Source organism: Mobula hypostoma, chromosome 2 (assembly GCF_963921235.1).
Source record: "Mobula hypostoma chromosome 2, sMobHyp1.1, whole genome shotgun sequence".
Taxonomy (NCBI): Eukaryota; Metazoa; Chordata; class Chondrichthyes; order Myliobatiformes; family Myliobatidae; genus Mobula; species Mobula hypostoma.
In genome coordinates, this window is record NC_086098.1 from 137,654,601 (window position 1) to 137,669,558 (window position 14,958).

At 39.4% G+C, this 14,958-nt stretch overlaps 1 protein-coding gene across 3 annotated transcripts in view; it reads left to right on the forward strand.

Moving 5' to 3' along the window:
• Positions 1-14,958, forward strand: part of rev3l (REV3 like, DNA directed polymerase zeta catalytic subunit) — a 222,205-nt gene that overhangs the window by 116,706 nt on the left and 90,541 nt on the right. For all 3 annotated transcript variants that reach the window (XM_063040747.1, XM_063040749.1, XM_063040748.1), the window contains exons 10-12: positions 447-557; positions 2,371-2,614; positions 5,178-5,311. In XM_063040747.1, coding sequence (XP_062896817.1) covers positions 447-557; positions 2,371-2,614; positions 5,178-5,311 — 489 coding nt within the window. The remainder of the gene's footprint in view (positions 1-446; positions 558-2,370; positions 2,615-5,177; positions 5,312-14,958) is intronic.

Here is a 14,958-nt window from a genome sequence, read left to right on the forward strand (position 1 = left end):
AATCAAGTTAACACCTTTCAACATTATTTCCTCTGAAACTTTTTAATAATTTCAGGCCATCCTGTTTCTGGTGTGTTGTTAAACTTAGGAAGGCAGGACTTGTTTAAAAGAATATGTAAGCTAATTTGCTGACAATCGCCACTGAATGCTGAATATACTGTGAGGACGGCCAATTGTGTGCTGTTTTGGTTAGGGTGTCTCTTTGCTTTCTATTGCAATATCTGGGAAAGTTTATATTGTTTTACCAGATAAACTAATAAAATTTTATTGAATTTTACAGTATATTCTACTCCTCTATTTTCAAATCTTCAGCTCAACAATGACCTTAGAATTAAAGGAATTTAAAAGGAATTAAAATCTTTTCACAAAGTAAACTATTATCAGCTTATGCTTTTTGAAATAAAGTTGACTTTCATTCAAACCCAACCCCATTCCAACAATTAAAGGAGTGAACCGAGGAGATGCAGAGACTGAAGAAGCGATAGTTGATGAAGAAACTATTCTAAATATAATGGATAACAGTCAGACGTTCCATCCTTCATCACAACCAATTCTCAGTGAGTATGTAAAGTCAACATACATTTTGTAGTACTGAAGTATTTGTCTATCATGCAAATACATTTAATTCAGTACTCACCAGATGATGTAGATAAAAATTCTTCATAAGATTTCCTACATTTAATGTTTATATGAAAGACAGATTTTGCTGCAGGGGAGATTCACTAGATATAAATTGATTTATAGTTGTCACTTGTACTGAATACAGTGTAAAAACTTGTCTTTCAACTATTGTTATCAATTCATTGCAACAATGCATTGAGGTTATACAAGGTAAAGCAATAACAGAATACAGAATGTATAACATTTACAGAGAAAGTGGAGTACAGGTAGGTGATAGGTGCAAGGTCATAATGAGGTAGATTGTGAGGTCGTGTCCATCTTATTGTATTGGGCCATTCATTTGTCTTGTAACAGTGGGATAGAAGCTGTCCTTGAGCCTTGTGGTACGTGCTTTCAGGCTTTTGTATCTTCTGTGTGATGGGAGGAGATGGAGTGGAGAGAATGGCTGGGGTCTTTGATTATGTTGGCCTCTTTACCAGAGCAACAACAAGAGTAGATAAAGTCTGTGGAAGGAAGGCTGGTTTCGTGATGTACTGAGCTGTGTCCACAATTCCCTGCAGTTTCTTACAGTCTTGGGCTGAGCAGCTGACATACCAAGCTGTGATGCATCCAGATAGGATGCTTTCTGTGGTGCATCAACAAAAATTGGTGAATGTCAAACAGGTCATGCCAGATTTCTTCAGCCTCCTCAGGATGTAGAGGCACTGGTAAGCACCTTTGTGGATGGATATGAACAGCCTATTGGTGATTTTCACTTAGTTGTTAGTTCTAGGTTTTATTTCTCTTGGAGCAGAAGGGGCTGATGCAAGATACGAGGAAGTACAATATTCTGAGGGGCTAGGGTAGGTTGTAAGATGCACTTCCCCATGGAAGAAACTTCTAAGTCCAGAAGGCATAGATTTAAGAAGCTTAGAGAGGAATCTAAGAAAAAAGTTATTTCACCCAAACATGTTTGGAATCTGGAATGTACTGCCTGACAAGATGGTGGAGGCAGGTGCTCCCAGTACATTTAAGAAATAGCTAGATAAGCACTTGAATTGCTGAGGTAGAGCAAACACTGGCAGATAGCATAATATACTGGACAGATAGCCCTGTTTCTTTGCTGGATGACTCTAAAACAGGTGTCCATGTGCTGAAGCAGAGACAAAACAGCCTTGCACAAAGATTCTCTTTGCTAATGCATGTTTGACTTATTTATTTAAATTAAAGTTATGATTCTGTTTTTCACACTAAATTGAAAATAAGGGAACCCTTTTGTTTCCTCATTCCTCTTGTTCCCTAACCCCTGGCTCCTTGCCAACTCCAATAAAGTTCAAAGCCCTGACTGACTCTTTCCCCTCCCCAGTAAGCTGATGTCTGCTATAGGTTACTCAAGCTGGTAATTCAGGCTTAAATAAACCAGTTTCCCAACACCTCCCCAACTTATATCAAAACTTGATGAAACTAACGCTTCAGTAAATTCAAGTGCTGTTTACTTAATATCGATATGACTGCTTGGTGGAATAATTCTGTTGACAAGTATGTTAAATCCTTTCTAATCTTCCCTTATGCTTCACATTTGGTTACTTGCAGACTCGTGCTCACTTGCCCTAACCATTCTGTCTACTCTCAGTGTAACCCTTGCTTTCATTCCTTTACTCACAGTATAAATATCACTCTTGTTAGGAAATTGCTGCTGCACATTCAGAATTGTATTTTTGCATTTTCCAAAATGAAATATCTTCAATATTGATTCATCAAATACTATAGATGCCAGTAAGGACCAGGCCATGGTTCATCTGTTAGCTGGATTGGAGGAAGATGAGTATGGCATGGCAAGGACCCAATTTGTGCCTGGTAGATCTCAGCAACGATCTGCAGGAAACCACAGCTACCAGCAAAACAGTGATGATGAAGAAAATGAACCTGAAGTTCAGAAAGAAGAGTTGGAACTTAGTTTACTAATGTCTCAGCGATGGGATGGTGATCTTCTAGATCCTGTTAGGAAAATGAGGTATGGAATTTATTTATATGGAGTGCTAAATTATTAGATGCACATAGTACTTTCTGAGATTTATTTTCAAGTATTTAATATTCATGTTTTGCATATTCATCATTATGTGCCATGTTGTATGACACGGGTGATCATGGTCTTGACATGATTGTTCCTGCCAAATTTTTCTATAGAAGTGGTTTGCCATTGTCAATACTCTTCAAAAATTGTCTGACCAGTGGTCACATAACCAGGACTTGCAATGTGCACCAGCTGGTCAAACATCCATCCATCACCTGCTCCCATGGCTTCACATAACCTTGATTGGTGGGGAGAAAGGGGGTGGGGGGCTAAGCAGGTGCTACACCCTGCCCAAGGATGACCTGCAGGCTAGTGAAGTGAATGAGCGCCTTAAACCTCCTTCTGGAGAGAAGTATCTCCATCCTGCCAACCTTTTGCATGTTAATTAAGGTATTCATTCATTCACGTGGCTTCCGCTGGCAAGAATTTCTTTTCCATTGCTAACCCCGCCCCCACCCCCCAAAATGAGTTTCTGGAGTTGCCTAAATGTCAGACAGGTTAGGTTGGCAGATTCCTTTCCTACAATACATTATGTAACCAGATGGAACTTTACAACACCTTGGTGAAAGGTCATTGATCTGAAGCATTAATACTGTTTCTTTCTCTACAGAAGCTTCCAGACTTGTTAAGTATTTCCAGCATGTTCTGTTTTTATTTCAGATCTTCAACCTGTGCAGCACTTTGCATTTGGATTTTTGTTTCCTGATAATGCAGTAGTTTCCTGGTCACTGTTACTAATAATAACTTTCATTCCAAACTCAATTGCTTGCATTTACATTCTCCAGCTACTGTGGGTAGGAGTTGAATAGCTGACCAGTATTGTACCTTGTCAAAGCATGTTAGGTTCAGGCTTGTTATATTACCAAACACTTTATTTAAAACCTTTACTACCCCCTTTTCACTGTTCAGCTACTCAAAGATTTCTTTTTCATTTATAAAAGTATAGTTGCTCACACTGCTGCCTCCCTTGTTACACCATTAACTTACATCTGTTCCTCCCTGTTCACTCAATTTTTAGAGTTCTCCTTTACTCTTCTCTCATCCTGTGCTCTCAACCTCTTTCGTTCATGAATTCTAGGTGACGAGGATATAATGTTAACATTGAAGTCATTTCCACATATGAGATGTTAAGAAACACTATTTTAACGCAAAGGGTTTCTCTCACTAAAAAGTCATAGATTTCATAAGTGACATTTGTTCTTGCTGTTCAAAAGTAACAATAGATACTTGGATGGTGTTAAATTATAAATCAACTGTGATCTCCCTGAATAAATAAATAAACTGGCTTCCTATATTTTTGACCTTCTAACATCTTTCCTTTTAAACTTGTGACATTAAGCTTTTGACTCAGGAGAAGTTCTGCCAAGTCAGTGGAAATATAATTTCCAATTCCCTTCCCTGTTGAAGGATCATTGTGACTTTTTTTTTTAATTAGCTTTATTTGTCATATGTACATTGAAACATACAGTGAAATGTATCATTTGCATCAGATCAAATTAGCAAGGATTGTGCTGGGCAACCTCCAAGTGTCACCACTCTTCCAATGCCGACATAGCATGCCCACAGCTTCCTATCCCTAACTGCACATCTTTGCATTGTGGGAGGAAGCCAGAGCACCTGGAGGAAAGCCACTCGATCACGAGGAGAATGTTCAAACTCCTTGCAGGTAGTGGCACGATCTTCTAGCCGGTGCTGTAAAGCACTGAGCCAACCATTATGCTACTGTGCCATCATTAAATACATTCTTATGTAGATCTTTGCCATCTATAATATATTTGAATATCTCAAACCTTGTTGCCATCCTCCCCCACCACAGATAGCATTAAATATCATTACTTTTGACAGTAATGAATTATTGCTCTTTGTACTTCCCCACAGTGCATAGTAAAGCCCATCTTCCATTGCTACTTAACTGTTGTCCAGCTTTGGACTTTGCTTGGTTGATTCCACCCTTAATTGTATAGTCTTTACTGCATCCAGACTGCTGTGTTATAGAGTGTCTTGAGATCCATTGTCGTCAACATCCAAGAGTGAAAATTACATCAAGATCCACTCCACAGACATCTTGTAATCTAACTTGTATATCTGCCTTGTATGTCTTATTTTGTGAAAATAAACATGGAAATGTCCAGAGCTGGATTATAGATCCTTCTTGCCATTACTCAATCACTTCCACAACCACTACCCTTTTGTCTGTGCCTGTTTAGTCTTGTAGAAGGGTGTAAAGTTGCCCAATAATTCACCCATCTTATACCTGTTTTTAAGAAAAAGTTACAAATGTACAGCCAAAATCTACAGAATTTAATTATCTTTTAGCAATCCCTAATAACAAAGGAGACTAAGTTTGAAGTATGATGTGTTCTGAATTGACTCAGGAATTAAGTGTATTTAGTAATTTGTTATGGCTGCAGCATGCTTTCCAATCTTGTAGAATACTGTTAGTATTGAAAGAACTTGAAATGCATGATTACTTTTGCAGAGTTACTTTAAAAAAATCTTTCAGATTTTCAGAAAAGAATACAAGTGACTGCTCTTCAGAGGAAGATAATGCGTTCTCTGATGGTCAGATAGGAAATGGGGACATGATGGCTAATCTTTCTATTCCTCAGCTTGATGGGGCTGCTGATGAGAACACTGGTAAGTAACTTTATTGGTTGTGCTGTAACCTTGAATACTGAAGAACTAGATTGGCTACAAGGCAAGCAGCTAGTTTGTTTTACTTGACATTAAGTTGAATTAATCTTCCAGCTATTCATTCATTGGGCTGGGGGCATCACCTTCTTTGATATTAAAAACTCCAACTGCACACATTTTTGGTTATCTTTCTTCACACATAACTACCAATTTGGGACTTGCTCTCATTGCTTATTTGCAATACCCACTTAATTTACTACCCTCTACAAATTTGAAGTTTAGGTTATTGGTTAAAGGGCTAATTTTTAATATTTACAGCAGCTTGTTTTAAAAATTAAGTTAAATTGCTGACCTCTGACAACACCTTCAAATGCAGAGTTCCCAGTGTCGCCTTCTACGACTTAGTACCATAGATCCTTGACAGGATTGAGACAGCTGTTTATCATTACCTTCAATGATTTCTGCACTTTTTTGTGTTACCTCTCTATTGGACTAATTTATTTTCCATCTTTTTATGTTTTTAAAAAAAAACACATCTTGGACAGTATTTTTGTACTGAACTTTCTTACCATTGCAGTACCTCTATAATCAGATTGTTTTAAACAGCACATTGTGGGTGTGTGTGTGTGCGTGTGTGTATGTATATATATATGTGTGTGTGTGTGTATGTATGTGTGTGTGTATATATATATATATATATATATATATATATATATATAATAAAAAAATTTTCTTAAAGCTAGTTGGGTTAGTTCTAGTTTCAGACATATCAGGTTAGTGCGTTATAGCCATCACCCAAACTTCAGGGCTATCTTTTAATGTTGTACTATATTCATGAAGTAATACAGCATGGAAATAGGCTCTTCAGCCCATCTCATTCATGCTGACCACAGCATTTTCTCTGTTCCTGTGTTTCAGTTGCCCGCATATGATCTTTAACCCTCCAAGACGCTCTCTTCCAAGTATCTATCCAAATCCCTCTTAAATATTGCAATTGTATCAACTCTATCATTTCTTCTGGCAGCCCATTCTGGATGATCTGTCTTCTGTTATAAAGAAGTTGCATCTCAGGTCTCTTAAATCTCTCTCCCTTGTATTTAAGCCCATCTAGTTTTGGATTTCCCAACCCTGGGGGCAAGACTGACCATCCACCTTATCTATGCCCCTCATAATTTTATAAACTTCTGCACCCCAGGAAATAAAGATCAACCTCTCCATATAACTTGGGCCCTCTGGTCCAGGCAAGGTCCTTGTAAATCTCTTCATGACAAATCCATTTGCCATTCCTCAGCTCTAACTGATCAAGATCTCTTTGTAATTCATTGTAACCTGTTTCACTATGATGGCTGGACAATATCGTTCCTATCATAGGGTAACCAGAGGTGTACACAATATTCCAACTGCATCTCACTGATGACTAATATAAATGCAGCTTAACCTCTCTACTCCTAAACTTGATGCCTTTACTGATGAAGGTCAGCGTGCTTAATGCCTTCTTCCCCAACCTGTCCAACAAACCTTGGGCAGTTGCTTTCAGCAAATTATGCGCTTGTACCTCCAGGTTACTCTGTTCCACAGCACTCATTTAGGACTCTGCCATTCACTGTATAGGTCCTGGTTTGACTGTCCAAGATGCATCACCTCACATTTGTCCAAGTTGAAATCTATTTGGCATTCCTAGCCCATTTCCCTAACTGATCAGGATCTCTTTGTAATACGTTGTAACCTGCATCACTATCAGCAAGACCCATAATTTAGTGTTATCAGCAACTTGCTAATCATATCCAAATCATTTACATAATACCAGAGGTCCCAACACTGACCCTTAGAGCATCCCAGTAGTCACAGGCCTCCAGTTGAGAGTTGTCCTTCAACCCTCACCTTCTGCTTCCTGTCTTAGAGAAACGCAGCACAAAATGTCCGTGCCAACCAAAACGCACATTTACGCTGGATCAACTTGTCTGCATTTGGCCCATACCCCTCTAAACCTGTCCAACTATCGTTTAAATGTTGTTCACTGTACATGGCACAGCCACTTTAACAAATTCTAATAATTCTCAGTATACACTCAGTGGCCACTTTTGGTACATCTGTACACCTCGTTAGTGCAAATATCTAATCAGCCAATAATGCAGCAGCTACTCAATGCATAAAAGCATGCAGGTGTGGTCAAAAGGTTCAGTTGTCATTTAGATCGAATATCAGAATGAAAAGGATTGTGGAATTATTGTTGGTGCCAGATGGGCTGGATTGAGTATTTTAGAAACTACTGATCTCCTGGGATTTTCATGCACTAGTCTCTAGAGTCTATTAAGCATCCAGTGAGCAGCAATCCTGTGGGCCAGAACGTCTTGTTAATGAGAGGTCAGAGAAGAATGGCCAGACTGGCTCAAGCTGACAGGAAGGTGACAGTAACTCAAATAATCACGCGTTACAAAGTGATGTGCTGAACTTTGAATTGGGTGGGCTACAGCAGCAGAAGACAACAAGCATAAACTCAGCGGCCATTTATTAGGTTCAGGAGGTACCTAATAAAGTGGCCACTGAGTATAGATAGCTCTGGTAATCAGTCATTTAAATCTGGGATCAAAAATATCTTTAAGAAACAGTAAATGTTTTTATGTGTTTCATAGTATCTAAATAAGTGGCACAGAATGTTACACCTCAGAAATCCTCATTAATTTCAAAGTATCTCTGAACGCTTAATGAACTTTGAAGTGGGTGGGCTACAGCAAAGTTGATACTTCGATGAAGTTGCTATTGAGTTTACTCTTGTGCTTTTGGTTGAAATCTGAACTCAAAGAGCCTTGTATAAAGGGAGTGTGATTTGTTACTAATCCGAGAACTGGCCACAGCCACGTGAGACACGCACATCTATGTACAATTATTCTAACTAGGAGAGGATTAATCCAGTTGTCGGTAAAGTGATGGCAAAGCATTTGAACAGGTTAAAATATACCGATGGCTTGTCAGCACTATTACTGAGCCAATCCGAATCCACCTTGTTAGCGCTGGTGCTGATAATAAAAATAAATAAAATAACTGGGCCCAGAACACACGCACTCTTACAACTCAAACAGATTTTTATTTTAATTGTACACAAGAACAGCATGGCCCCTGTCATCTACACTGTAGAGAAAACTGCTATTTTTATACAGAATTGGTTTATCAGTTATGAATATTAACCATGTGGTAAATTGTATATGTTTGAATTCCTTACTTGCAGGATCATTTTCCATGAACAATGTAGCTAAAAGTCAATAGAAACTGCTAACTGGCATTTTGAAGTTAGTAAAGCAATTGTCCCTTAGTTGTTGGGTGTATGTCACATCCTTCCATTATTCTCATCTCATCTGACTCTGGCACTCTGGTGTAAAAGGAAGCAATGTTCTTCCAGGTTGATTACACACGGCCACAGTAATTCTCACCTATCTGCAGTGGGCAAGGTTGGCTCTGGCTGTCTCACTTCAAAGGTCTCCCTTGTCTGTGTTTGACTATACACTGCCATAGTCATCCTCACCTGTATGCTGTCTTTAATCCTTGCATTGCCATGACTCCCACACTCCTTCCAGAGGATATCACAATCTTACTGAATTTCAGTAGTGCAGAGTTTCTGAAACTCCATGACAGTTGGCTTTTAATATTAGGGATGTAAATACAACAGTCCTGGTTAATAATGGTACAAGTACCACCTCCCTTAGCCAAAAGAAAGTCTAGCACTAGTTGATTTTGAAGGGCCACGGTGCCCATTGTCAGCATTTCAGCAGTAATTGATTGATGGCCTGGCTTGTGTCATGTAGCGCTGAGGCTGTGTTAGTAGCCAGTTTCCCCAGCAGTGCTGAGGCCAATCTGGCAGGTTCCCAGAACAGGAACACTACAATCCAGAAACACTCGGTCTCCATTGTCCTTCAATAGCAGCCCCACATAATAGGACGTAGTTCTGTTCACAGTTCTAATTTTGTTATCAGTGTAAAACACAGATTCAAACTCACTATGATTCAGGGCTATAGGTCACATTGGCAATCCACATTCAGAATGTCTCTGCCCTCTCTAGAGCACATGCAACAACCTGACTGGATAGTACGCGAAGCATATTCATAACTAAGGTGAAGAAAAGTGTTAAGGGTACTAGTGAGGTACTTTTGCATTTAGGTGGAAGATAGATGCCTAAATTACCTAAAACTTGCGCATTGTGATTACTCGAGGTGACAAATATTAAAGATCAAGGGTTAAATCTATCAGACCTTAGCGGTCAGCAACACTTAGCATGGATTTTTGCAGTGGGCTCCAGGCAATTCTTTCAATGTTAGCCACTTACCAGGACTCAGTCTCCTGGCTGGTAGGTCTGACACTCTGCAGCCATCGCGATCTTCTGCGCTTCAAGTACCTGCTGATGGAAACCTCTAAGATCTTGTGTTACTACTATACAATAATGCAATATTCTTTCACTCATAGTATGGATGTCCATCTGTTTTTTTTAAAAAGGGAAGGGTGACTGGCAAGCATGTGGGACATCCAAAAACACTTTCATGTGGAGGTTGGCCTGTTATGCAGTTTAGAATACGGCACATTGTCATGAGGGCCAGTGGAAGCGCCTCAGGCTACTTTAGCTTGGTCTCATTGTGCAATTTAGCTTAGCTGCCCTGTAAGATTGACAATGATAAGGGCAAATGAAATTATGTTTACACTGTAAGGCTTTTGTTAGTTCCTATGTAACTTTATCCTTAAAGTGAGGGCTGTTATCACTTGAGATTTTCTCAGGGATCTCAAACCTGGGAATAAATTCTCTCAATAAAATTTAGCAACAGTTACAGCAAAATTTCTGAGTTTGATAAGCATCTACCCGTGGAGATAGCAACGCAATAACAGGTGCATAATCACAACCCATACATTTAGGTAACTGTGTAAAGTCCAACTGGAGATGCACAAATAACCTCCAAAGGGTGGGTTCAGCACTGGCAGGTACCAGCAGTGTCTTTCAAGATTATGTCTCTGGCAAATCATATGGTTGCTGCTACTTTTCTTGCTCTGGTCAAGAATATCTCATTTTTGCTTATACCCATCATTCTTTATAGTTTTGCACATAGTGTGCTTTTGTCCATAAAGTCCTTTCAGCCTCTGGCACGTCACACTGTAATCTTACTGGTTCATCAGAAACACTTGGACGTTATTGGCAACTTAATCCCACTGGGGTGCTACATGGCCATAAAGAAATGCAGTTGCAAAGGAGTCAGCTGTTTGTTCCTCCTAGGTTTTTCATTCTTCCCATTAGTATGTGCTACATAATTTATAAACAATTGTAATAAGTAATTGAAAAGCAGGAAAAGGTTCATAGTTCACCATGCTTTATCAGAGTTCCGAAGAGGTGAGAAACCCATGTAGTTTCCATAATTGACCATTGTCATGTGCTACTCCAAAAGCATAACAAAATTCAATGCACCAGCTGCAAGGGTGCAGGCTTTCGTTAAGGCAAAGAGATTCAGCTGTTTGAGTTGAACAGGAGAGAAGATAACTGTGCCACCTCACCGATTATATGACGTGTGTTTACTGCACATCCACTAACATTTTCTACAAGTTTTTTTAGTATCAGATCAGAAGGAAAAGTTGTCAAAAAATTACACATGGATAGAATTGAAATCATACAAATCTTGAGTACAGATTGCGAACAGATTGTTTAAACTGCGTAGTCTAGGGTGCTGGTGGTGGAGGCCCAAGGGCATCTTTGAAGCCTGTGTCAGGCTGTCTGCAAACAAAAAGATTTCCCTCTCATGGACATCCCCATGTTTACCCCTACAGTGTCCACCGTCCCATTTCCATGTTGGTTTGATCGAAGAAGTGTAAAACCCGTGCATTTAGAATGATATTACCTAAACAACTATGCAGTTCAGAGCAAACGTTACCAGTCACAAGTGGATCATATGTGTATAAAGCCAGTAATGTTAAGCCCAAAGTTGACAGTAAAATTTTAAGCATAAATTAATCTGGTTACAATTAGTCAAAATTTGATCACTGTCAATTCGCTTAAGTATAAGTGAGAATTGAAATAACATTCAAACTGTATAGGGCAGTTATCATAATACTTTTAAAGCAACGTACAATATTGCCCAGAGACTTTTGTGGAACAGCCCAGGAATTGTCTGAAGTATTGTCCTCAATCTCCTTAACAGTTTTAATCTTTAGATGTTGTAATTACTTTTGGCAATATTGTAAAACATTCTCAATTTTGATTAACTGTTTCATCTTGCACAAGTAACAGTATATGTTTTTCTTTTAACCTCGGATGCAACTTTTTTACAATAATATTTATTAAGACAGGCATCCCCGCTACTAGAGTTAATCTGGGATACCTTTGAAAGCATTTACGCATGCGTTCTATATATTCAGTAATGTCATTGTCTTTGTACAACACTGTATATTTTTTGTCAGTCTACTGTGCAATGGAAACATTTCCTTAGAGCTCCTAGTAGATCAGTTCAAGGTACGTTTAAATCAACTTTTCACTTATCCCCTCTGCAGCATCCCCTGTAGAGCTGTTGGGAACCGCAGCCTTTGGTAGGGCACTGGCTGATGTACTCAAGGCATCACTTGGTGTTGGCCTTGTTGAAACCGTGCCTAGGGAAAGTAGGCGTACAACATCTACCTTCCTCAAACTGGTGCCAATGGTTTCTCTACACATATTGAAGCAGACAATATTATCTCTTGCCCGTTCTTTCTATGTCTTCTTCTTAACTTTTGCTCACTTTCTCTGCTTTTTACAGGATCCATCCAACCATTTCACATCAACAATGAACAAGCACAGGCCACCCAACAGTTTTCTCACATTTCCCTTTCTCCAGACACTCTCAAACGTATATTTTACCCATAGAATATACTTAATGTTTTCTGGTCCATAATGTACAAACATAGACACTGCAGAAAATCTTTAGAGGTCCGGGACAGGGGACCTTTGTGCTACCATTCATGCACACACAATCAGGGCCCATAAATGCGCATGCACACACGCACTCTCATACATTTTGGATTTCCCTTTTTTTAAAAAGCACACACTTGCCAAATTTTCCAGGGCACAGCCTGGGCCACGACAACCTTTTTTTTTGATGCTGCAGCTTTCCTGTGTTGGCGACTAAGGGATTGGTTTACCTTGACTACGCCACACAGGAGGAAATTTGCATTTCAGCAGCAGAATTCGAATCAAGTTTATTATCACCAGCATGTGTCGTGAAATTTGATAACTTAGCAGCAGCAGTTCAATGCAATACATAATATACAAGAAGAAAAATAAATAAATTACCATATACTTATATTGACTAGATTAAAAATCATGCAAAAACAGAAACCATATATTAAAAAAGTGAGGTAGTGTCCATTTAGGAATTGGATGGCAGAGTGGAAGAAGCTGTTCCTGAATCACTGAGTGTGTGCCTTCAAGCTTCTGTACCTCCTACCTGATGGAGAACTCGCACTCAGTCCTTGGCTCAAATGTGAGCAGTTTAGGATTGAGGACTGATGAGCTACTGGGGCTGAATTCCTGGTAAAACGATTGTCTGTTAGTTGTTGGGTTTATTTCACATCCTTCCATTATTCTTATCTTGACTGTCTGCAACACGCCTTGCTGTATAAAGGAAAGCTCTGTTCTTCTGGGTTGATTACATACTGCCGCAGTCATTCTCACTTACCTGTCTGCAATGGGCAAGATTGGCTCCAGCAGTCTCACTTCAAAGTTCTCCCTTGTCTGGGTTTGACAACAGTTTGCCTCAGTCATCCTCACCTAGATGTTGTCTTTAACTTGCCTTACCATAACTTTCACATGAGCTCCCCTGAATCTCATACAACCTAACCTTCCATGTGGGACCTATTCAAAGGCCATATGGACATCTTTTGCCTTGTCTTTAAGTTACCTTCTTGGAAAAAAAATTCCAAAAGGTGCACAAAGCCATGCTGACTGTACCTGATCAGGATTTGACTCTGCAAGTGACAAGCAGTAGATCTTGTCCCTCAGAATTCCCTCCAATACCTTCCCTACAACTGAACTCAGGCTTACGAACCTGTACAAACAAGAGAAAATCTACAGATGCTGGAAATCCAAGCAACGCACACAAAATGCTGGAGGAACTCAGCAGGCCAGGCAGCAACTAGGAAAAGAGTACAGTCGACATTTCGGGCCAAAACCTTTCAGCACCAATCTAGTTTTCTGGCCTTCCCTTGCTACTGTTCTTGAACAATGGAACATTAGCAGCCCTGCAGTCTTTTGGGACTTTGCCAGAGGCTGCTGTTGCCAATAATATTTAAAAGCTGCTGTAAATCCTTCCCATTTCCTCTACAATTTCTAAAGGTGATTCTGAGTTTCCAATTGTCTGTAATTTTAGTTCTGTATTCCATATCCCTTCTAACCTCTGTCTTCGGCCTTGTACTTTCCTTCCGTGATATCCAACATAAACTCAAAACTCCACATTGCTACATTGCAGACCTTGGGACTTAGTTAACAATTGTTATCATAATTTCCACAGACTTGGCTGTATCTTTCTACCTCAGTATGTTTATTTTCTGTCTCTTCTACCAGCTTTTAAAGAACTATTATCTTGGCAATCTTTGCAATTTGTCACAGACATTGCCTTTATTTACTCATAGTTTTCACACTTTTCCAGCCTGTTGAGGTGTCCGTGACTTGAATTGTTAACTTTCTTTCTCTAACACCTCCCCCCGCCCCCAACTCCCTATGCCAAGTGCTTCCAGCAATTTTTACTTTGTATTAGAGATCTAGCATTTGTAGGTTTTTTATTTCCTGCTCCAGATAACTGAGATTATGGTTTAAAGTATGGAGGTCACATGTAGGAATTAAGATTCTAGCAGCATGTGTGAAAATTGTTAACAGTAACTGTGTTCTATAGGAATTGTACGTGTACGCAGCAAACTACAATGTCGTTTTCCATTCTTGCAGGATCTTGCTACGTCACCGAGTTACTTAAAGGCAGTTTTCCCTTCCAAACCATTGCCTTGATGGAATAAAATTTCTCCCACCCCAACTTGGGAGATACTTTATCTCTCTGTGAAGTAACACATGTTTGTTTTTAACCAGGCATTGTAAAAATAATAATATATACACACACTGAGACATTGGGTCTGGACTATTTAGAGTTTTTACTTCCTCAACAGCTTTTACTGTCTTACTCTGTCCTTCCATTGATCAGCTTGACTTGGAGATATGTTGGCAGAAGTAGATGTTGACAAGTATCATTTGTGCAAAGAAAGGAGGCAGTAAGACTGGGGCATTTTATCGGAAGTTAGTCTTGCAGTACAGAAACAGGCCCTTAGGCCTACCCTGTTCATCATGTGCCAATTATCAAAGAGGATCCCATGGTTCCCCTTGGGTTCCCTACCTTTTTATGCCACAGCTCCCTTTCTTAATGGTGTTGGTCCATGGCATTATAAAGTTAGAGAACCCCGGATCTATATTATCCTATTTACTGACAGTTGATCCATAACCTTTGGTGCCTTAGCAATTCTGGTATTCAATTCTTAAATATTGTTAGAGCATGTTTGGTTGATCCCTGCCTTTCCCAGTGTGGATTTTATTTATTTTGGATATCATTGCTGAAGCTGCTGTTTATCCTGCATCCCTGGTGTTTGTACTAAAGAGACAATTAAGAGTC